The sequence below is a fragment of the Pygocentrus nattereri genome, chromosome 1, assembly GCF_015220715.1.
Source record: "Pygocentrus nattereri isolate fPygNat1 chromosome 1, fPygNat1.pri, whole genome shotgun sequence".
Classification (NCBI taxonomy): domain Eukaryota; kingdom Metazoa; phylum Chordata; class Actinopteri; order Characiformes; family Serrasalmidae; genus Pygocentrus; species Pygocentrus nattereri.
In genome coordinates, this window is record NC_051211.1 from 36575228 (window position 1) to 36600274 (window position 25047).

Here is a 25047-nt window from a genome sequence, read left to right on the forward strand (position 1 = left end):
GGGGGCTTTCAGAGACATCAGACGTCTCACATCACCACCACTGTGAACAAATCTGACTCTGTAAGTTCCTCTAGAGCGGAGCTTTTAACACCAAACCAAACATCTCAGAGGTTTAATTATGTAGGAATTTTGAAAAGTCGGTGAAGTTCCCCTTTAAGTCTTAAACCCTGGTGTGACGCCAGTTTTAAGGTCAGTTCTTAATGTTTAAGGATACACAGGTCATAAAACAGGTCTCATCTCATGTTTTATGGTCAGTTGTTGCAGGGAAGCCTTTGTGTAGGTTCTTAAGCAACTACAAAGTAACGTACGTGTAAAGGTGCGCTGTCCCAGCTGGAAACACCACAGAAACCATTAGGCCATGAGGGTTTAATCCGGATGGTTTCTAGGAGTCCGTTTTCAGCAGGGCTGTGATGCAGCCTGCGGTTTGAGGTAAATGGTCAGGCAGGCTAACTGTAGAGTAAGGCCAGGTCTAAAATAAGCCTCACTCTGCAGTGAAGCGAGGCTTAAAGAGAGCTGTAATGTCTGAAGGTGAGTTTGGGGAGTGAAGCCCCCAGGAGCTGGCTGCTCACAGCAGGTTTATGCTAATCACCCTCTGAGGGAGGAGGAGGAGGAGGAGGAGACGCGCGCGGAGGAGCCATTTTGTCGTCATTTAAAACTTAACGTGGACTAAGTGACACTGCAGCCTATGGATCCTCCGGGAGGACCGCGCTTACGCGTGTGTAAGTTCGCGATTTTCATGTTTTCTTTCTCCTTTTTCTCCTTTCGACGATAAGAAGAACTACCATGAGGGACAAAAGAAAGTCGAAGTGCTGGGAGAAGGAGAGCTGAGGACCTGCGCTCGGAGACCGGGTATGTAAGTGAGGGAGAGCGGAGTCGGAGTGTGTTTTTTTTTCTCCACCTCTTTCTGAAGTATGGAGGTGGCCGTGTGCTGGATGTGTTTTTTCCTCCTCCTCGGTGTGTCTTCTCTCTGTGGAGGTTTCGACCTGCATCTGTCGGACACTTTACACGCCGGAGCCGCTTTGGCGAACCTCTCGCTCGGACCTGGCTGGACTTACACGCTTGACAGGACTTCATCTCCCAGTTCCAGGACTGGGGGTTTGGTGAAAGTGCACGAGCGGGACGGCCAGGTGAGTCTCGTGCGCGAGGCGGACTGCGCAAGCTTCAATGAAACTTACCCGGTTCCCCTGAACTTCCAGATAAACTCCCTCACGTCGGAGGACCTGGTGCGCACGCGCTTTGACGTGTTCGTGCACGGCCGGCACTGCTTCAGCAAGCGCAGGAGAAAGAGCTCCGTGCACGCGCTCGACGTTCACGTCCACCTCCATTATGACTTGGGAGCAACCTCCTGCTTATCTTCAGGTGTGTTGCTCCTCCACCTTGAGGACTACGTGCCTGCCTTTGCGCGTCACACCAAGGACTCTTCTCGTCATTGGTGCGCTGCAAAGGACTTTAGTGTGTTCCTTTCTAAGGGGAATTTATTCGTTGAGGATGACCACTGTTTGTTCAGAGAGGAGGGGAGAGAGGAGAAGGAGGTGTTGTGTAGGCTGGGTGACATCACCATGCACATCAGGCTATGGTTCATTGCCACTGACCCTTCCAGAGGTCAGGGCACAGCTCAAAAATGGAAATCACGCAGGAAGAGGGCAGTAAATTCGGCCCCGGTTTTCCAGTTGCCCAATTATCAAGTGTCTGTTCCCGAGAATGAGCCCGCGGGAACACATGTTATCACAGTCAAAGCCACTGATGCAGACAGCGGAGAGGCTGGGAGGATAGAGTACGGCATGGAGGCTTTGTTCGACAGCAGATCAAGCGACTACTTTAAGATCGACCCGGAGACGGGGAGTGTTGAAACACAGAGGCTCTTAGACAGGGAATTCAAGGACACTCATGTTTTTAAAGTAACCGCCACAGACAGCGGGACTCCCCGACGCTCGGCCACATCTTACCTTACAGTCACGGTCAGCGACACCAATGACCACGGCCCTGTTTTTGAGCAGACTGAATATAGGGTTAGCATCCGTGAGAATGTAGAAGTAGGCTTTGAAGTGATGACGGTGAGGGCCACTGATGAAGACGCACCTTCCAATGCCAACATGATCTATAAAATCGTGAACGGGGAGGGCGTGAACTCTGTTTTTGAGATCGACTCGCGGAATGGGCTTGTGAAAGTCAGAGTGCGCCCAGATAGGGAGACCATGGCGCAATATCTCTTAATAGTGGAGGCAAATGATCAAGGGAAGGACCCAGGGCCGCTTAGTGCGACAGCCACAGTGCATATAACAGTAGAAGATGAGAATGACAACTATCCTCAGTTTAGTGAAAAGAGATACGTGGTGCAGGTGCCTGAGAATGTGCCTGTCAACACCAAGGTGGCTCAGGTGAAGGCCACTGACAGAGATGAGGGCAACAATGCTAAAGTTCATTATAGTATTATTAATGGCAATGTGAGGGGCCAGTTCTACATTCACTCTCCAACTGGTGTTATTGATGTCATAAATCCACTAGATTATGAAACAAACAGGGAATATAACCTGCGTATCAAGGCCCAGGATGGAGGCAGACCTCCTCTCATTAACAGCACAGGAATAGTGATTGTACAAGTCGTCGATGTGAATGATAATGCCCCCATGTTTGTAAGCACTCCTTTCCAGGCCACTGTTTTGGAGAATGTACCCATTGGGTACTCAGTAATTCATATCCAGGCTATTGACTCTGACTCTGGGGAGAATGCTCGCTTGGATTACCGCCTCACGGACACTTCACCAGGCTTCCCCTTCACCATCAACAATAGCACAGGCTGGATTACAGTCAGCATTGAGTTGGACAGAGAAACCACAGAGTTTTACACCTTTGGAGTTGAAGCCAGAGATAATGGAAGCCCTGTGATGTCCTCTTCTGCTAGCGTTAGCATCACAGTGCTCGATGTGAATGACAATGTGCCCACTTTCACAGAAAAGGTCTACTCATTGAAAATTAATGAGGATGCCCTGGTTGGAACCAGCGTGCTGACGGTGACAGCTGTGGACCGGGACATCAACAGTGTGGTGACATATCAAATATCCAGTGGCAACACTCGGAACAGGTTTGCCATCACCAGTCAGAGTGGCGGCGGCTTGATCACTTTAGCATTGCCTCTGGACTACAAGCAGGAGCGTCAGTACGTTCTGACAATCACTGCTTCGGATGGCACGCGCTACGACACAGCACAGGTCTTCATCAACGTCACCGACGCCAACACGCACAGGCCTGTGTTCCAGAGTGCCAACTACCAGGTTCTGATCAGTGAGGACAAGCCCATTGGTTCAACTGTAGTGGTCATCAGCGCTACAGATGAGGACACCGGTGAGAACGCCCGCATTACCTACAGCATGGAGGACAATGTGCCGCAGTTTAAGATTGACCCAGACACCGGTGCCATCACCACGCAGATTGAGATTGATTATGAGGACCAGGCCTCCTACACTTTGGCCATCATTGCTCGTGACAACGGCATCCCCCAAAAGTCAGACACCACCTATGTGGAGATCATTGTGGAGGACGCTAATGATAACGCCCCTCAGTTTGGCCGAGATAAGTACCAAGGCACCGTGTTTGAAGATGCCCTTCCATACACCAGCGTTCTCCAAATCTCTGCCTCAGATAGGGACTCAGGGTCCAACGGCAGGGTGAGCTACACCTTCCAGGGTGGTGATGATGGTGAGGGAGACTTCATCATTGAGCAGTTCTCAGGCATCATCAGAACCAACCGGAAGCTGGATAGGGAGAATGTTCCTGTCTACAATCTGAAAGCCTATGCAGTAGACAGAGGAATTCCTCCACTCAAAGCTGAAGTGGAGATCCAGGTGTCAGTGCTGGACATTAATGACAATGCCCCGGTGTTTGAGAAAGATGAGCTGTACATTGATGTCAAGGAGAATAGCCCTGTGGACTCGGTGGTGGCCCGGATAACTGCCACGGACCCGGATGAAGGAACCAACGCTCAGATCATGTACCAGATAGTGGAAGGAAACATACCTGAGGTGTTTGACTTGGATATCTTCACAGGGGACCTAAAAGCACTCATGGATTTAGACTACGAGACCAAGACAGAGTATGTGATAGTAGTGCAGGCCACATCCGCGCCGCTAGTCAGCAGGGCCACTGTCCACATCCGTCTGGTTGATGTTAATGACAATGAGCCTGTCCTGCAGAATTTTGAGATCATCTTCAACAACTATGTCACCAATAAATCCAACAGCTTTCCCACAGGGGTTATAGGGAAGGTGCCAGCTCATGATCCAGATGTGTCAGATAAACTGAAGTATAGCTTTGTGGAGGGAAATGAGCTTAGTCTGCTAATCCTGAATCCGGATACTGGAGAGCTGAAACTGAGCAAGGATCTGGACAACAACAGACCATTGGAGGCTACAATGAAAGTGTCAGTCACAGGTAAGATCCTTATTCATATATTGCTGTGGTGTTGCATTAAGTGTCTGTTCAGGGGCTCTATATCCAAAACGGAAAGCTATTTAGCATCTTAAAATGTGACAGATAGCTTATTTCATTCTTATGTGTTTGTTGGAACAAAATCTTTTGCACTTTTCCTATTGGCCTGTTCATCGTGAAATGTTATAATGTAAAGGGCAACTGGCATTGTTAAATTATTATTATTTGGTTTTGTTCCATCGATGAAATGCAGGACTTCTTCCAGTTGTACAGATGCATGTGGCAGTTATTGTGTAGTATAGATATATAGTATAGTTGAAGTGAGTCAGATGCTGTGCACAGTGTGCTGCTCTGAAGTGTTTAGTTTGAGTCTGCTCCAGGCTAGCAGGATCCTGTTCTGCTGCTTTGGAGCAGTTTGTGAGGTTTGTTGCGCTGCTGTTGTGGGAGGAATCACTTTTTTTATGTAAGAGTGAAATTGGTCTTTGAAGTTTTGCGCTGGTAAAAATAATTTATGCTGGCACCTTTTACTGGATGATTACTCTGACTTTTAAAACAGGTTTATAAAGTATTTCCCACTGATCCTTTATTGAATATTCATCTCATTCATTCGTTCAGGTCACTGCTTCAGGTGAGCTTGTGACAGGAAATTTAGTTGTTAATCATGTTTTATCACCAGGTTTTTATCCTTAATCAAAGAATTTTATACTGCATTTAAGCTGTGTGTCTTTTTCAGTCCTACACTGTGCTGAAAGATTTCAGTTCAGATGCCATTGCTTTTTTGCAAGGATGGCCGTTTGGAGTGTAGAGTTAATACATACACTGTCCTTGACTTTGTGGCTAAACTTTAAAGTAAGAGCAACTTAATGTGTACTGGAATTTCAGTCTTTCTCTGGGTCTGTAGGTCAGAGCTGGTCAGGTCATCACTGGCCTGCGTTACTGCACTATTGCTCTTTTCAGTTTCTTTTCTCACTCTTTTTCTCTTTCTCTCTCGCTCTCTCTCTCTCTTATTCAAATGGAATTAGGGTTTGAGATATTACAATCCTCTTAGTCTTTCTTTCTCCATCACTTTCCCTCCCTTTTTGTTTCTGTCACACATTCCCCTTCCTGCTCATTTGCAACCTGCATTTTTGCATAGCGTTCCCTCAGCAAGTATCTCCTACTCTCTTGTCTGTTGTTGGTGGCTTTATGGTTGATTCTTTGTTGCTCTGATGGCTCTTCTTCAGCTCAGTGTCCATGCTCAGGGTCATTGTTGGGCCTTTATGTGGAAGCAATGGCCAGCATTCACTTGTGTTCATCTCATTCATAACAATGTTACATTGGCTGTCTCCATGACCACTACCCCCTTTCCTTTTAGATTTCCTCTCTCTCTCTCTCTCTCTCTCTCTCTCTCTCTCTCTCTCTCTCTCTCTCTCTCTCTCTCTCTCTCTCTCTCGCTCTCTCTCTCTCGCGCGCTCTCTCTCTCGCTTTGTCTCTCTCTCTCTCGCTTTCTCTCTCTCTCTCGCTTTCTCTCTCTCTCTCGCTTTCTCTCTCGCTTTGTCTCTCTCTCTCTCTCTCGCTTTCTCTCTCGCTTTGTCTCTCTCTCTCTCTCGCTTTCTCTCTCTCTCTCTCTCTCTCTCGCTTTGTCTCTCTCTCTCTCTCTCTCTCTCTCTCTCTCTCGCTTTGTCTCTCTCTCTCTCTCTCTCTCTCTCTCTCTCTCTCTCTCTCTCTCTCTCTCTCTCTCTCTCTCTCGCTTTGTCTCTCACTTTCTCTCTCTCTTTCTTTCTATCTCTTTTCTCTTTCTCTTTCTTTCGCTTTCTCTCGCTCTCGCTTTTCTCTCTCTCCCTCTCTCTCTCTCTCTTTTTCTCTCTCTCTTTTGTCTCTCTCCTAATTTGTCTCTCACTTTCTGTCTTTTTCTCTCACTTTCTCTCTGTCTTTCTCTCTCTCTTTCTCTCTTTCTTTCTGTCTGTCTCTCTCTCTCTCTCTCTCTCTCTCTCTCTCTCTCTCTCTCTCTCTCTCGCTTTCTCTCTCTCCCCCTTGCTCTCGCTTTCTCTCTCTTTTGTCTCTCCCACTTGCTCTCTTTCTCTCTCTCGCTTTCTCTCTCTTTTGTCTCTCTCCTGCTTTCTCTCTCTCGCTCTCTCTCTCTCTCCCCCCTCTCTTTCTCTCTATTGCTTTCTCTCTCTCTCGCTTTGTCCCTCATTTTCTCTCTTTCTCTCTCGATTCCTCTCTCTCCTTTTCTCTCTCCCTTGCTTTCTCTCTTTCTCTCTCTGTCTTTGAGTGTAATATATATGTTGCTGTTGTTGGATGAAAACATTATATCTTTATTTTTGTTTTTGACAATTTGAAAATAAAATGTTTGTCAATTTTATGATGAATGGTCTAAAGGAAGTGACCTAAAGTGACTTTTTGTTTTGTTCTGACAACAACGATATACAGTTTGGAGTTTGTTTTTATTATTGTACCAATGAGAATGAATTTATAGTAAAATTAATATCCAGAATGCCTCAGATTTAAAAAGTGGTCACACATTTTCACCAATGAAAATATTATTAGTACTTCCATGACAAAAAATTACTATAAATAGTTGAGATTATGTAAATACAATTTATTACTTATTAGAAACCTTTTAAATGTGATAACTTTTTCTTGTTCCCAAAATCATTTAAATTTTGAATAAAATACATATAAATCTATACTATATAAGCTGTAAGTTATTTTTATGCAATGTTATTATGTAATATAACTTATTATTGAACAACAACCTGCAACATTCTGAACATCCAATGTCAAATGACGTATTATTGAATGTTTTTTTAGTAAAAGTAAGCTAGCAGATCCTCTACAGAGAGCACCCTTCATTTTGGCACTTGCTCATTTTAAGTGTACAGTTTCTGTTTACTTGTATTTTACAGTCACAATTTGCGGCTTTTAAACAGTTTGAAAAAATGTGAATAAAAATAAAGCATGAAATATAAAATGTGCCATAACCTTTTCACTGGCTTATGTTTTATTTATTTTTACAATATGTTCAATTCAGCAAATAAGCTGTGATAGTGCATTAAAATGTGCATCTTATACAGAGAAGTGTGCCCTGTGCTAACACATGTGTTAACTTTCACTTAATAAAATAAAATCCAGGGATGCTCAAACTTTTGCATTTAAGTGTAAATGCTTCTTTGTTTCGCTCACACTCTCATTACTCTAATGCGTGTCATCCCACCTTTCTCCATGCCACACACTCAGCCATGTCAAATGTTAGGTAACCATTAACACTGGTTAGGTGACCTCTTCACCCCTGGCTCAAGGAGGAGAAACAGCCTTAAGGGAACAATTTGAAACAGGCTCAGAGCTGCACCTCAGCATACCTCTAATGAAACTGAAGCTTTTAGGTGATGAAGAGGTTCCTCCAGTGTACCATAATTGTAAAACACAATCAATGTTGTGTTTTGTTGCATCATTTAAAAGAGAATTCCACCAATTCTTCAACATTTTTGAACAAAAGTGGCCAAGATGTAAACATCGTCGTTCAGAGTGGTTTGTGTGAAATGCTGAGTCAGAATTGTTCACAGTGGTGGTGAAGGAAACCAGATGTCTAAAGAGTTTAATGCCTCTAAAAGCTACATTACAGAAAGTTATTACATGAAATATGTTATAAATATGCTCCCTGATGCCTGAGACATGCTTTATGAGTTTTGAGATAAGGTTTTGGCTTTAAGCATAATTTTTAAACCTATTCATGGTGGAGAGGTACATGTAGGGCGTTGTAAGGCAAAATAGTCCCCAACAAAAACATATATATTTTTTCAGATGTACCACTGTTTTACCATTCTCAACATTAATGTAAGAATTCAGTAGACACGTGTAGGTTTACTAGTGGCTTTTGATTATAAATAAAATGTCTATATTTGTGTTGGGGCCACCTTGACCTCTGGTTTCTATCAGCGCCACTGTGGAGAAAATTAGAGTTGGTAAGGTTCTCTGTAGTAAACCAGTTCACATCAAACCACTACGAATGACTTTGTTTACACCACAGTGACTGAATTGTGTAGAACAATCGGTGGAATTCGTCTTTAAAGCTTTAACTAATGGAGGCCTGATACGTGTGATACAGTTAGTAGAATGCGGTGGTATTTGTAAACTTATATAGAGCTTTTAAATGCAATATGAAAACCACAGGAAGTTTTTCATCTTTCAGTGACTGACCAGGTGTTCTTTTTTTTTTTTTTCCCATCGGTTGAGCATCAGGTAGTTATCTTACCCCCTCAGAAACACAAAAACGTCCAGATTTCCCCTTCTGATAGAAGTAGGTTAACATCCTAGTCACAACAAAGGCCTGTCTTCCTTACAAAAACACAGTGAAGACTGCAAACAATGAGGTGAGGTTGAGGGTTATGTGTTCTAGCTGCAACCTAATCTGCCTTATCTGTATCAGTCAAGCTTCTCTGTCATCTGAGGGGTCTCTGTGCTAACATTGCGGCTCCCCATCATGGAGAGAAGTATCGATTTTGGTCCATTGCCTATCTGGGCTGTTTGCCTGGATAAATAAAAATGATAAGTCTTCTGACACTACCTGAACAGCTCTGGAGCCCAATGCTCAAAGTCTAGACATATGAAGGTGAGCATCACTTGACATGATGCTGTTTGTTGTGTCCGAAGAGATGATAGATGCTAAATTATCTTTACCTAACCAAGCCGACTATTAGCAGTGTGAGCTTGCTGATGCATGTATTTAAGGCAGGTTTTAAGCTTGGGCTCTGGTGGGCTGGCTTTGACCCTGCTCAGTGTTGCAGGACTTGCATACCTGGGCTTTTTCATATTTCTTGCCCAGGATTGCTCAAGTTTATCTCCGTTTTAAACCCAGTTTCACACCAGCTCTAGACATAAAGCAGAGTCAGCATATAATTAAAAAAATTTGAAAATGTAAATATTTTCAGTTTGTTGGTGAGACAGCCTTTTCCCTCATCTTATTCATTTCTCCTTTGTTCATTTTTTGAATGAAGGGTGCACTTCATGTTTTATGGTACTGTCCAAGTGACTTTAGTATTAGCGCATATTAAAAACTTGCTTGTCATTCAGTACCTAGACGGCAGTCTTTACAGTATTAATCAGCCAGTAAGCTTGCTTGTTCTAAAATCTAGGCTGCTGGTTGGCTGCCCAAATTACATTCTAATTGAATGTTATTAATGTCAGCACTTCTTGAGTAGTGCACAGTTTGTTGCAGTCCATAAATATACTCACTTCTAGCACCCATTTCTGGTTTAAGCCACTCCCTCTTTTATTTTGTGATTTAAGAGAAGGTGTTGGGGAAAAAATGATCATTTGGGAATCTGTATTCGAGTCGAGATGTGGGTGTTGTGTTGGTATCAAGTACTTTTAATGATGTTCAGCTATATCTGTAATAAAACATTTTTATGTCAATTGACTTACAGCGTTTTAGTGAAGTGTATGTTTCTGAATAGTAAAAATAGGGCTGGGCAATATGGCAATGCATATCATTATTGTGATAAATCATGTCACAAAACAATACAGTATGCTTTTCTAAACATTGTGTATATTGTCAGGAATTATACTGTAGAATTACGCAATTATATTGTGATTTATGTAGTTTATCTACAGTTATGTTGTAGAACACTTGACAGACTGCATGTTTCATTATAAAGAGAGCAAAGGAATCACAATATTGTATTTTATTATATTCTAGTAAACATTATTTGTTGTTTCATCTTAAAGTAGGTCAACAGAATGTGAAACAGATTTTTTTGTTAACTTAATATTTTTGTATAATTTATAATATGTTTGATAAACTCAAAAAAGAAAAGGTCTACAGCATATTGAATCATTTAGGTAGTAACTCAATAAGTCTTAAGCCTGCAGTTTAGCGAGTTAACCCCTTGACCTTCACAGACGTGAAGGACCAGACGTTTATTATGCACTGCTATAACTTAACTATCATTTCCTTTACATGTAGTTACTGAATAGTAAACCTGTCTGTGAATGGTATCAGATTAATTGGTTAATACAGGCTAAAAAAGACTTGGATCACCACTTAAGCCACACTCATCATTACAGGAAGTTGTGTAAATATTACCCAATACATTTATTTAAAATGAATTACTTTCCCAAATTTAATTTGGCTTTAGTCGTACCTTGAATGTGTAGAAAATAGTTGAAAAATATGTGCGTCCTGTGGTGGTAGTGCAGCTAAAGGTGTGCATTGGTGTGCAGAGGAGGGTAGCTTGCGTCCTGTATGAGTCGTACGAGTGTGTGGGAAACGGTAGGCAGTGTCCAGCTGTGTTTGGACAGCGACAGTTATATGTCATCTGAACAACAAAAGTAAGAAAGAAAGAATGCGTCTCATCATCTCATAAGCACAGACCAGTCTAGTTTATAAATCCCCCCCGGGGTTAATATGAGCCCTGTCCTGCTCATCCTTTCTCTCCTTGACGTCTTAACAAGCACTTTTTACCCCAGGTGTAAGGCTACTGACTACACATGACCCTCTGACCTTTGACCTCTAGCCCTGCGGGTGAGGGTGTCTGGTGTTAGAAGTTTGCATGCCCCGTCCACCCACAGCTTGGAATGATGTATCCTGAGGAGCAGTGAGTGTTGTTTACAGGTTGAGCTGCTTCACTGAATGGTACATGCTTTATTTTTGCATGAAGTCCTGTTATTCTTCATCATTATTCATTTGCCCAGCATATGATGTGATCAGTGGCCTCTGTCAGTGGCCTAGTCTTTTTTAGTGAATAGCATATTTAAACTTTGAGTGAATTTAACTGCCAATTACAGACACTAGCTACAAACTAACTAGGGTTGTCACTACTGATTAGGCTATGTTAGCAATTAAGTAATCTACTGGTTACGTTGAAGATTATTTCTGTAATCTGAGTTTTTAAAAAGGCCAAACAATAAAATGTATTTATGTGAACAATAGAAAACTATGTATAGCCTTTGAAAGCTTCCAAGACTTGTTAAAAAAAAGTATATCATGATGAACTATGAAGCTTTTAAAAAGTCTTGGGCATCTTAGCAAACCATTTATCTTGAAAGTAAAGTGGGTTTGGAAGTGGTTAAATAGAATGGTGATATACATACAGTCACTCTTTATTATTTTACAACACTTACGTCCTATATATATATATATATATATATATATATATATATATATATATATGTGTGTGTGTGTGTGTCCATCATGTCCATCATTCAAACTGCCAACTAATCAATTTAATTCATTATAACTTAAGAGTTTTGTTATTCAAAGTAGTTTAAATGGTTAATTGTAACAGTACAAACTCTCATTCATGCAGAAATGCACAGCATATTTATGTCCCATCTGTAAATGCAGATAAGTGCTGTTAGTTATCTGTTCTTCTGCCCCATCCCTCTCCCACTCCCTGTAAGTGGAATTTGCCCTGTGCCATCCTTCGCCTATGCTCACACAAACATCTTTTGCAGCTGCTATATCTGTCCTCCGTGTCTATTGAAACTGATATTAGATTACCGAGCCTGACAGGATCACGCTCTGACCGCATTGCACTTTCGGTCTCTTGAAATGTGCACTGTCTGAACTCTGAATTCTGGGAATCCACAAATTCATTTAGTTGTCAAGCCGCTGGCATTTCTGATTGTTAACGTATGCACCAATGACAACTGGACATATGAGTTGGAACATTTTCCTTATTCCGCTGTTCATTGTGAAATAAGGTGGTAGTAGTACTGAGCAGTACTGAGAAATTTCAATGTGGTTTCAAACAAAACATCTTTAATGTCACTGAAAGCTGCTTCACAAAAGTTATTATGTTAAGTAGTTATGAATAAACATCCTGATGCCTGAGACGTTGTTCTACAACAGTTCTGAGATAGGATTCTGGCCCTATCACTACTTTACATTATATATAAAAACTCAAGATTCAGTGGTTGTTTTTAATAGTAAATAAAATAGGTATATTTATGTTGTTGTCATATTAACATCTAGCTCCTAACCCCACCACTCTAAGCTGTTCGATCTAAGTTGGTGTCTAGAACATTGCATTTGACATCAAACCAATCTGAATGACTCTGTTTACATCTCAATTTAATTCTGCAGACATTTTGAAAAATCTGTGGAATTCAAGTTTTTATTTAGCTATATTGCTACAGTTAAACTGTTGCTCCAATATGCTGATATACTGAAGTACAGAAGCTGTAGGGCTTTTTAGCCCCTGCTCCACAAATTACCTCGCACCTGAGCACAAACTTCAGAGAGCCATCAGAAGTGCAACAAAAAGGAACCTGAACATCAATTAGGCTACAATAACAGTGTGAGTAGCGTTCTGTATCTCGGTTAAATGAACAGGAAAGGAATCTGATTCATGTTTAATCTTGCAAACTCATTCAGAGGCATGTGGAGAGCACACACACACACACACACACACACACACACACACACACACACACACTTAAATGTGTGGATGTGGTCTCAGTCTGGAGCCAAAAAGGGGGAATGGTGAAAAGACAGTGAGGGTCATGCTGGGACAGTTTGCACTGAAATATGTTAGGCCATTTTCTGTAACAAGCTGTCGCTTGATATAATTTCACATTTTTAAACATTATAAGTCACAAGTGACAACTAAAGAATGAAAAAAATGTTAAAATTCATAATTTCTGTCATAGCTCGTTGAAAGTGAAGATTTTCTAAACTTTGAATTGACAGCAAGTTTGTGTTGGTGAGAAGAAAGGCATATTTAATCATTTATAATAAGGAGAATGCATACTTAATAAGGATATTGAATCATTTGTTTTGATGAAAGGTTATTGTTGAGTAACAGTTTGATCACTTCTTGACTTTAAAATGAATGAAAAAAGCCAGATATGCAGGTTTGAACCTGTAACTACAGAACATTAATATTTATTTTATAGCGTCTCTGACGCTATTAGAGTACAAAGAGAATTACTTGCGGATGCTGTTCTCTTTTTTTTCACACTGCAAGATTTCCTTCTCTCACAGATTCCACTGTAATGTCAGTATTTGCCTGTAAATTCAGTTTGACATGGGATGTGGGTCTGAAGGCTCATCAGATAAGATAAAGGCCTCCAGACTCTCTGGCTTCAGTGAGGTGAAAAATGCCAGTAGACATATTGCATTAATATCTCTTTTCTGGCTTGACCACATCTACTGGACCATCAATTAAAGACTTCACTAAGGCAGCATTCTGGGAATTCTCTGGCGGCTCCAGCTCTGGCCTCAGGCTATACAGAGACATGAGGATCTGAATGACGTAAACCGCTTTGGTCTTCGAGAAAAAATGCTCATGTTTTATCGTTCATGCCAACGCCACTCCAAATTAGAGCCTTTCCGTTTTAGAGTTATATCTAACTTTTAACTTTTTTAGGAGGAAGGAATTTTTCAGAATTCCTCATAAGTCACAAGAGGAGATTATCTCTGAAATGGTAACTTTTTCACCCAAATAATATCTGGTAAGCAGTGGTCCTGTTATACAGCATACTTTGTGAAATTTGGATGCTGAATATGGCATTTATGTGAAATTCTGTACATGTTTTCATGTAAAACAGCAAAAAAGAAAACAAACAAAAAAAATTCTCAGTCATTATTTAACCAACCCACAGATATAGTATTACATTTTTATCAACCTATAATAACTAAAATATAGACACGTTTCATGAATAGTGAAATTAGTTTCATTTTTGGGCATACTTGGCATACTGGTCATTCTTCAGTAGATTTCAAATTGATTATGTTTATTAATATTAATTTATCATTGTTAGCTACCAAGATAGCCAGCTATCCTTGTTTTTGGCATTGATGTGAAAACCTGATGAAGATGTAGAATTTCTGTGGACTGTCTGAATCAAGAGGTAGATGACCCTCTACAGGCTACGTCACAAGTAGCAATCATCAGGGTCCAAGCACCATATGCATGTGTCACTAAGACACCAATGCAACGATTTTAGAATAAGCCTCTTTTTGTAATAGATGAAGGGTCTCAAAGGGGAATGCCTAGAAAACAATCCAGTATTTGGACATGACTTTCGTATTTATGTAATTGCTAAACTCAATTAACTAAATAATTCAGCAGCAGTTAACCCTGTATTTTCTTCTCGGAGTGAACCAGCATTTTATGTTAAAATCACTAAATTGATCTCCTCGGAATGATGCCACTGGACCCTGCTACAGGGGATTGGATTCTGAATATGTCACCTTATTCATGAGTGTTTGATTTCAGTCTATAGCGGTCCCTTTCATTGATGAATGGAGTAGAAAGAGGCTGATGAACAGTACACTAACTGTAGATCTACAGAGTGCACCTGTATGGTAGGTGTTTCTGATAAAATGACCAACTCAGGGTATGGTAGCTGGTGAAGGCTTGTCCTTGTTAGTACATGTGCATTTTGGTTTTTTTACCATTATAAAGGCCTGGCCAGACCGGGACCCTCACATCGTGTCTCATCTGTTATCCCTTCATTCTTGGGGGCTTAGATTGTGTCTGACAGGCCAAACACAGAACGAGACAGTGATTTCACCAGCTGGAAATCGGTAGGGGGAACCTGTTGGAGTGTAACTCGACACACTTTGCTGTCCCTATTCTGGCATTGGTCAAAAGAGGCCTTTGTCCAGCACGCTGAGGGGTTTGAAAAGCACCTAGATCAGCCAGCAGTGGAGAAAAGTAACAGTTCAGAAGTGACCAAATGTAGGAATGCTCAGAGAATAAATTGTTTCTTTGCAGCCCATCTTAGCCGAACACTGAGAGGTGGAAAGTGCACTCCTTGCTAAGCCCACCCTTTCTGCTTAGATTTTCACTTTCAAAGGGTCTTCTGTTTTCTCACTTGATCCCATTCAGTGTGGATGTGCTTTTCTGATGGCACACCGTAATTCAATAGGGTTGTTATGACCAATGTACAAGAATACCAGTGCATAATGGAAGCGTATATGTGACAACAAATCTCTATGCCTTTGTCTTAGAATATAAGCACATCCTAATCCTGTGAAATGTCATAACTCACTCCTACTATTTATCATAATGTATCATATTTAGCAGTGTTTTTGTCATCTATGCTAGAGTATTTTATTATTTTTAATAGAAATGGCTTAAATATATGTATATGCAATGAATATATGTATATGTGTGCATATATACACACACACACACACACACACACACACACACACATATATATATATATATATATATATATATATATATATATATATATATATATATATATATATATATATATATATATATATATATATATTACACAAACACACACACTTGCTGTAAGCAGTTAACTTTACATGTTCTGTCAGCTCCTTAAAACTTAAGTAATAAGAATTAGAATATGAAAAAATATAATGAGAAAAAAACCCCAAAAGGAATAGTTCTTAAAAGGCTGCCTAATGTTTACACAAAAACTACGAATGTCAACAGCTCGTCAAGGTGTCACCTCTATGTGTGTGTATGTGTGTTCTCCCACGTCCAAGAGGTCACAATTTGGTGTTACCTGTTTGAATCTGTGTGCAGATCTTGCCACTCCTGATCCTCAACTGGTTAGTCATAGTTTAGAATAAGCCTTTGGAGGACTTAAAAATGTGTTAAGCTACTAGTTTCCTTTATGAAAGGTATTCTTTTACCCTCCAGGCTGAAGCTCTAGTGTGCAGAAATCTTAGCCGTGTTGAATTCGTGCCGCCTTTTAAAGGTGTACACCTTTTTAAGGATCTCAGTCATCGTCTGTTGAAGGGGTAGTTTCACCTCCTCTTGCGATTACACAACCATTATGAACGTATTGTTCACGACCTCTCAGTGAGTGTGCGCACTCTTGTCGTAGCGAGGTGTGAAAAACAACGAACTGCTGAACCTGTTAATAACAAAGCACCAGGCCTGCCTTGCAGCCTCTCAAATTACATTTACGTTAAAGTAGGCCCGTTTACGATGCCAGCTGAACCATCTCACACAATAGCGTTCTCTGTTCCTTCCAAATACATGTGATTTGGAAAATGATCTACGTGCTGCTTGGCAGGGTCCGGTGGGTTAGATCTAATTTTCCTGAGGATGAGTCAGTTTGAGGATTTTGAAGTCCAATGTGTGCGTTTGTGTGTGTCATGCATCATGTATTCTTTCATTCTTCCAAATTCAAAACATCTTTATATAAGTGTTGCTGGCCAATATGTTGTCTAAACCACTATACTGGCATCGGTGATATAAAATAAGGTTTTGTGGTATTGGTAGATAGCACTGATATCATGATGAATTCACAATGCAACACAGTGTATGAACATATTGTGGATATTGTCAGTGCTTGAAGGACAGCGATCAACTGCATGTGTCAGTACATTGAGCAGTACAGCATAGTTAGTCCTGTTTAACCTTCCTGTAGTGTTCGCGTCAAATCTGACCGATTTACTACTTAAAACACTCATAAATATTGTGTTTTACATCTGATTGCCTCAAGGCCTTATGATATCCTCCACACTATGCACCTGGACATATAAAAGTGATGATCACCTCTTTCATTGAATTTTGAGTGTTTAATCAATCAATTGTTATACCTGTGGTGTTCCCGGTCAAAAGTGACCGCCATAGGAAATGAATGGGTATCCAGATTATATTCATCCATCAGAGAGAAAACATCCTTATACACACCACCCCAACTCACTCACTCTCTTTGTATTTGCACTGTAGTTATTTTATGTCTAATTCTATAAATTCAGGTTAAACACTACTTTAAGACATTATTCATAGCTAAAGAATGTTGAATAAAAACATGGTGGTGAAAAATATTTTTTGTGCTAATTTAAGAGCAGTTAAAACAGACCGGTCAATTTTGACCGGGAACACTAAAGTAAGGGGTGGGAGGTGAAGAGAACAGTTAATTGAATTTAGTGCAGCACAGTATGAAAAAATCATTGTGTGTGTAGTTTTTAATAGTAATAGTAGTTTTACATGTGGTAGAATTGGTTTTATTTTGTCTGTTGCAGCTTGTCAGACCTGCATATGCACATGGTGCATATTGTGTGTCTTTGCAGATCATTCTGCTGTTTTTCTATATTTTCACCCTCGATAGCATTATGTCCTTGTTAACATGCCGTAAAATAGTGTTATACCTATCGCCAAACTTATTTTTAGTACTTCTGAGATGGACAGCAGTGTATAGCTCAGTTCTGAGTCCTTAAAAAGATAAAATTAATCACGTTTCCCTCCTAGAAATCTGAAGCTCTTTTTTCTGCCTTAGTAAATGTTTACAATATTGTGTTAGGTTCCTTTGAATGTTATTTTAGGACAAGGAAAAAAAGCATAATTTGGTATGGTATGGTATATTTGGAAAGTGTTATGTTATTGAGGTTTATTATTCGAGCCCGGCGCTGTGAATAAGTCACAGTGCAGGAGATTTTCTTTTATTCAAGCCTGATTGCTAGTCATGCTAATGGCTGTGTGCTAGCTAGCTAGCTAGCTGCAACAAGCAACAACTGTGCAGGCAGAAGGCCAGCTGTATTTCTCTCCGAATTGTGTCTCGGATATCCTGAACCTCATCCTCTGAGGTACTGCCGTGTAGCTGTCGACAACAGACTGTGGATGAAACAAGTAGAACTGTTCCACTGCTAGAGGCTAATGCTACACCTCAGATCGCTGCGCTATTTTGCTATGTGGTGCCCCGCTTTCCGGCTTGAATCCGATTGCTCTGTTTTATTGTGTAGGTTAACTGTTTGGGCTGGGCGTCGCCTTGCGCGACCATGCGGTCAGTTACCAATGTAACTGTGCTGGTATGCGATAATGGCCTGAATCCTCATCTGAAACACATCTTCCAGACAGCTTAATTCAAAGACAGTTAAACTGATCTGCAGATATGAACGCAGCCCTAGAAATAGTCAGACAGTCTGGATTTGGTCAGTCTGAAGAGTATTCATTTAAACTTAAACGAGCGCAGTTCATAGGTCATAACCTGGATGTTGGTGTGGTGTCCTTTTTTGCTTTAAGAGGTTAAAAGCATTAGGTCATTGCTAAGCAGATGAGGTCACCGGCAATGTCAGAGCACACACACATGCAGCACTGCAGAGTTCGGTCTTCTGATTACACACTATGCTCTTCTGGGCGTTTTTTGGAGAAGACTGTTCAGCATATTTTGGTAAAAGTGGCCCTAAACATAAGTAGAGTGCAGCTGGGTTGAGTTCCCGTGGTCTGAATTAGATAAGACTGTTTTCTGCTGAGGGCCATTGAAACCCTAAAAAGTACCTTGGATCAGCTGTTTGCTGATTTGTGGGGAAATTGGTTATGCAAAGGATTTCTACCGAGCTCACTTGTAGTTTTGGTAGGTGTTTGAAAGTTTTTGTTGTGAAAGATATTGTGAATAAGGTGGGAAAGTGTTAATGTAGGTATAGGTGGAAAACAGCATTATTTTTTCAAATGTTTTATTAATATACCTCTTCATAACACTTCCTGAGTCAAACGGGAGCCTGAAATCAGTCTGCTGTGCCTGCTTTTTATGCTTGAGGAAATACGCTATGTAATATGTCACAACAAACTTGTTTGAGTGTATTTTCAACCTTGTATCATAGATATCGTAAGTGCATAAAGAACACTGACCACTGCGTTTCAATACAGAGAGCATAATTGATCTAGTTTAACTGGATTTAGTGAATCGCGGTGTGAAAGATACGTAGAAATCATTGTGTTCATAGTTTTGATGTTTGTTTTTTAAGTGAGGTACTACTGATTCCATTTTACAGAATATCATTTTTTATATATATATATATATATATATATATATATATATATATATACATATAGTGTGTATCATGAAAATGTGCTGAAGTATTATGAGGTTATATTTTTGGCATATCACCCAGCCCTATTTGGAAGCGATGTTGTTTCAGAACACAGCACTCTTGTTCTTTAAATTCTGTTTTATTAACATAACTTTTATAGCTCCTCCATTGGTAAATCTTTCTGGAAGTGTTTAAAGAGTTTCTTTACAGTGCAAACACATGGACAAAGGTGCAGGGGGAGGGGAGGGGGTGCATTCTTTTACATGTCAAAGGAGCCCTCCTGAATGCCAATGGCCAGAATCAATGTTGAGGTCCAGCCTATAGGACACCCTCTTGCCAGGTGTTTCACTTTACAAAGCAGTTAATGGGTCGAAAGACAATAAGGTGTGAGCGCTGCTGTGGAGAGTTTCAAGAGTTTCAGTTCTGCTGAGTTTCCAGCGGACTTTGATTTGTATCTGTACTTAAGGATCTGTTGACTGTTGTCGGGGCTTTTATTACTCTCAGACTACTTTTCGCATTTTTGTACAGATAAGAAGAAGTCTAATTTCAGGGTTATGACGTAGTTTTGCAAAACATAGATTGCAATATTTACAGAGCCATAGCTAATGAGTTGTCATATGCGACTTTATAGTACATTGCCTGTCAGTAGGGTTGCAAATATGCCAGACATATAACATTACAATGGTACTTGAAGCTATTTTGATTTTTTTTCTGATAAGTTGGAACTGACATAGTTTGCCTTTTAAAATGCAATCAAAAAGTTTGAACACAAAGATTTTTATGCAAAATTAACATACTACTCGATACTAAATCCAGTTAAACAAGAACAATACTTCTGGTAATGAAATATGCAGTTGGCCAGTATTTTTTAACTACTGGGGATATCCAAAATGTATTGTGCTGTAATTTATGACAATAATGAATATTGTGACAGTGTCCATCCCTGCCTTTCAGTTATTAATCTTAAGACTTGTTATGAATCATTCAGAAACTGCTACAGAAGTAATTTGTAAATTATTTCCCTGATGGAGCAGGTTTTTGAGACTTTTCTTGTTGGTGTGTGTGCTATCGTTTGGAAATCATTGTCATGATACTGCTTTTGCAATACTGATATCACAGAAGAAAAAAAGCAGATGAGCCCTTAACCATTCACGGTGCTTTTTCCTGTATGCTGCCAGTCTTCAACAATCATGGGTCATTTTGTTCATATTGTGCAGTTTTAGTTTGAGACTATTCAAATCTACCAGCTCTGATATTAATGGGTATCAGCAGTCCCCACTTCCCACCCCCCACAGTTGCCCCCACTGTGTCCCCTCATGTGTGTGGAGCTGTGGCAGTGTGAGAGGCCCTCAGCCAGCTGAATGATGGCAGGAATGACACCAATCTCTGCTAGTGCTGAGTGCTGACACTTTCCATACTGGGCCTGCCAGTACAGCAGCTGCCGCTATTCTCCTTATGGGCGCATTAGAATACTTCGAATACATCCGCACGCAAACATACACGCAGGGCCTGCTTTGTGCCAGCTTTTCTCTTGCTCTTCTGTCACACTTCTCAGCATGGTAGATTTATTCATTTTACTTGGCCAAGTTTTTCAAGATGGTCATAGCCAGGCCTGTCATGATCATCTAATTTGAGCAGATGATTAATTAAGTTAGTTATTACACAATTAATTATGATTAAGAATGTAATTGCCTCTTTTTGTTGATTGTATTGAACTATCAAAGTACATGCCTGAAATGGATAAATTGGCTTATTAGCTATCTAGCTTTTTAGCTGTCAGTACTAGATGCCAGCAGACGACAGACAGAGTATGAGCTCAAATAAAGAAACATTACTCACCACTGCCGTCTCAGAGCGTTTTCACCCTGAAAGTCTGGCACAAAGTCCAAACCAAGGTTCATGTTTTTGTTACATTGTATACATTTGATCCAGTTAGTTTTGCTTTCACATTGCAATTTAGCGAGTGCACTAAATAACTATGCATGACCTCCTGTCGTCTCCATACGTGGGCAGCTTCTCCCTGTACTTAATGTTGATTGGTTTCTGGCGTGTGCATCCGATGTCAGTGTGTTGTCAGTTTGGTAGGTAGCCTTTTCTATTTGAATGGAGAAATATGAATATCATCCTCTCAGAAAATAAGGTATATGTTTAAACTTTTTTATATGTATTTAGAGCTGGATTTTGACTTTTTCATTGGATCAAATTAAAATAAAATATTTTGTCTCCTCCTCTCCCCACGTGCTCACTTTTACATCTATCCCGGTTCTTCTTTTTCTTCTTCTTCTACTGTTTGATGGATGACAAAAGCCTACGTCAGCTTCCTGCAATTGGTCCAAAAGTCTGAATTCAAAAAAGTGCTTTCACACTGCAGACGATGCAGACTGTGACCACCTCTTTTGGTTCGGACCAAACTTTGGTTCAGACAAACATGTGCAGTCAACTAGAATAATTGCAATCAGGTGTTTATGTAATAACATGACAGGCCTAATCAACGTTGATGGAGTGTATTCAAGTGTTATGAGAATCAGTATCAATGAGTGATGTAAATCACAGAATCTGCACATCACTGATATTTAAAAAATACTGCAGTACTGAGTACTGTATCTTTAGTGCATAGAGATTACCACTGACCGTAATTTCCCAGAAGAAGCTGCCCATTGGCCTCTATTATAAGCATGTTTCCAGTCAAAAGGTCTTCTTTTCTTTTGCTAAGTACAGGGATAGTGTATGTATTATTGTCCCTGGTAATTCACCATAAGCTACAGATGCGGCAGATAGAGATTAGGTTGAAAGACACTGGAATATCCTTTGAACTGCTGAAGCTAGATTCAGCTATAATCAAATGTTTAGACTTCACAATTGTTTGACTATATCTGTCCCCCGTATGTAGAGTCGCCCCCAACCACCCACCCCACCTCCTGCAGTAATCACACTGTGGACCCAGAAGACATTGTTTGCTCTGAAGGCTGTGCTGTTTGCACTCAGTGATGGGCTTGCTCACACCACTCTGCTGGGCTGGATTTCACCACCTCTGTAGAGAGTAACAAACAAAAGCACCTCTCTGAATTAAACCTTTTCACTTGATTCTGGCACAGATATGTTTTTTACCCTCAAAAACTGAATGCTCGGAAAAATTTTCCAAAATTTCTGCGTAATTATGTTGCTAAGATATAAACATAATCATTCAGAATTGTTTAGATGTGAAATGTTACGTTGTGGGGAAGCTTACAGTCTAAGCAGATACGAGTAGGTTCACTGGTCATTTTGGATAGTAAATAGAATGACTGTATTTGTGATGTGTATGACACCACAACCATGGGTCATATCAGCACCATTGTAAAGAAATTCAAGCTGATAAGTTTCTTTACAGTGAAACATTTCACATCAAACCATTTTGAATGACTTTGATTACATCTCAGTGACTGAATTATGCAGAAATCTAATTTAATTTAAGAGTTAAATTTAATTACCTTGTTTCCTTTCCATAAAGTGAAGAGTGAAGTCAGTATATATGGACTGTGTTACTTTAGCATATAATGCCACTGCAGGTAACGCAGCAGAGTGACAGTGTTTTTGTGTGCAGATTTACTGTGTTAACATAATGCAGTGTTTCTTTAACAAAAAGTGCCAGCAGGCTGTGGAGTAGCTGTCCAAGCCCAGTGCAGTTGGTTAATTGGGTGAGGCGGATTGTTGTGAGTGGGGGTCTGTGTGGCTTTCAGTCTGGCAGTCTGGTTTGCACACACTTCATCACTGCAGTAGAGTTGGGTGTTGTGCAGTGACTGATAAAGTGTAAATGCACTATTATTACAGTGATGACAGTGCTGCTCTGGCATCTGTGGCATGGGTGCATTGCTGGGTTTGTGTAAGCTGAGCTAGCCTGCTTTTCAAACTTTTTTTTTTCTTTCCTTTCTGCGCTCTCTCTCTCTCTCTCTCTCTCTCTCTCTCTCTCTCTCTCTCTCTCTCTCTCTCTCTCTCTCTCTCTCTCTCTCTCTCTCTCTCTCTGCTTCTGCCACTCTCCCCTTTCTGTCTCTTACTCTGCTTCGGTCTTTCTGCCCCCCCTCTCTTTCTCTCTTTCTGTGTTCTTCTACCTCTCTTTTTTGCTTTTCTCTCCTCTCATGCTTTCTGTTTCTATTTTCTCTTTCTCTGTCTGTCATTCTGCTTCTGTATTTTTGGCTTTTTTCTCTCTCTCTCTCCCCTCTTGTTCTTTTTTTTTTTCACTCTCCCTGTGCTTCTGCCTCTTTCTGTCTTTCTCTCCTTTCACTCTCTTTCTGTTCTCTTTTCTCTCTGTTCTAATTTGCGCTCTCTCTCTCTCTCTCTCTCTCTCTCTCTCTCTCTCTCTCTCTCTCTCTCTCTCTCTCCCTCTCCCTCTCCCTCTCCCTCTCTCTCTCTCTCTCTCTCTCTCTCTCTCTCTCTCTCTGTTACTCTGCTTCTGTATTTCTTTGTCTTTCTCTCCAAACTCTCTCTGTCTCACTCCCCTCTTACTTTTTTCTCTTCTCTTTTTCTCTCTCAATCCCTCTCTCTCTTTGTCTTTTGCTCTCTCCCATCTATCTCCTCTCACTCTCTCTCCCTTTCTCTCTCTTTCTGTTTTGCTTTTTTCTTTCTAAGATGGGGTCATTGTGTTACTGCACCCTCCTTCCCATTCAAAGTCTTTTTGAGCTATGGGGTTATCGTCATGACGACTGCGAGTCCTCTCCTTGCCGTTCAGCAGCAGGCTTGATTCAGCTTTGACCCGTTTTGGCTGCAGGCTGCCCTTTGCTTTTAAGCCGTTTACATGGCCCGCCAGGCGACTGTGTGCTTCCGTAGTGAACATTGCATGATAGAGAGAGATAAAAGTGATAGCAAAGCAAATTAAATCATCACACACTTTCTTAGACCACGTAAATCTGTTCAGTCTCAAATGGACTTTCTAATGTGGTTTCTGACACTGTGTGACAAACTTATCAATAAAAAAAGTATGTCGCTTATCTAAAGCCAGTCACAGCAGCGGCAGTGAACCTGCATTTTTGTAGATAACAGAATGTCACAGTGTCAGAAACTACACGAGCATGGCCATTTGAGATTATTTAAGCACTTGACATGGTTTTAGGGAAGTGTGTGATGATGCAGGCGTGATGCTTAGCCTCATAGCTCCAGTGCAAAATTTCAGACACCAAACATGTCTTACATTTGGAGTGGGGGTGCGTGATGTGGCAAAAATATAACATCATAATATTTTATCACATTGCGTAATTAACACACCGCACTCCAAGTTAACAGGAATACTTATGCTCTTGTTGTGATGAAACAAGCTGTTGTTCGGTACAACTTGAAGTACAGATGAGTTCCGTGATAAGCTCAGTAAAGTACATTGTTAGATAATATCATGATAATGATAAATGCTTTTCATTTTGCTCACCTCAAGTTTGGAGCAGTGGTAGCAGTTGTGTAAATTTCTTTGTTCTCATGACAGCAGATAAATTTATTGCACAGCCAGTAGGCAAGAGGGCACTTGGCTGTAAATTTTACTGAGCTTATTATTTACATCTTGAGGAAAAGGGATAGCACGTTCAAGCCTATCCTTGGCTCTTTGCAGTCGACCTAATACCGCAACCCTATCCTGGCAGTAAAAAACTTGACACATGCCGCTCCTGCAGGGGAGATATGAGTGGGCCTTCCGTGCCAGATCACAGTTGCAAGCCAGAAACGGACGTGTTTGGGATGATGTGAATTGGAGAACTTGGTACTGGATGATATATAGTCTGTCAGTAACAGAGATCCAGTGATTTGGGAATTGTGGGCTGATATCAGTATATTTTTTCATGTACAGATCTACTGATACATAAACATTTATAAAATGTAGAAAGATCTACCTGGATTAGCTTTGCAGAAATATAACATTTATTTTA

The 25047-nt window shown here is 40.6% G+C and overlaps 1 protein-coding gene across 4 annotated transcripts in view; it reads left to right on the forward strand.

Moving 5' to 3' along the window:
- The first annotated feature begins 632 nt into the window (after positions 1-632).
- The window catches only part of celsr1a (cadherin EGF LAG seven-pass G-type receptor 1a), a 118316-nt gene continuing 93901 nt past the window's right edge, over positions 633-25047 (forward strand). For all 4 annotated transcript variants that reach the window (XM_017697017.2, XM_017697016.2, XM_037537301.1 and 1 more), the window contains exon 1: positions 633-4428. In XM_017697017.2, the coding sequence (XP_017552506.1) occupies positions 912-4428 (3517 nt within the window). In that variant the 5' untranslated portion in view covers positions 633-911. The remainder of the gene's footprint in view (positions 4429-25047) is intronic.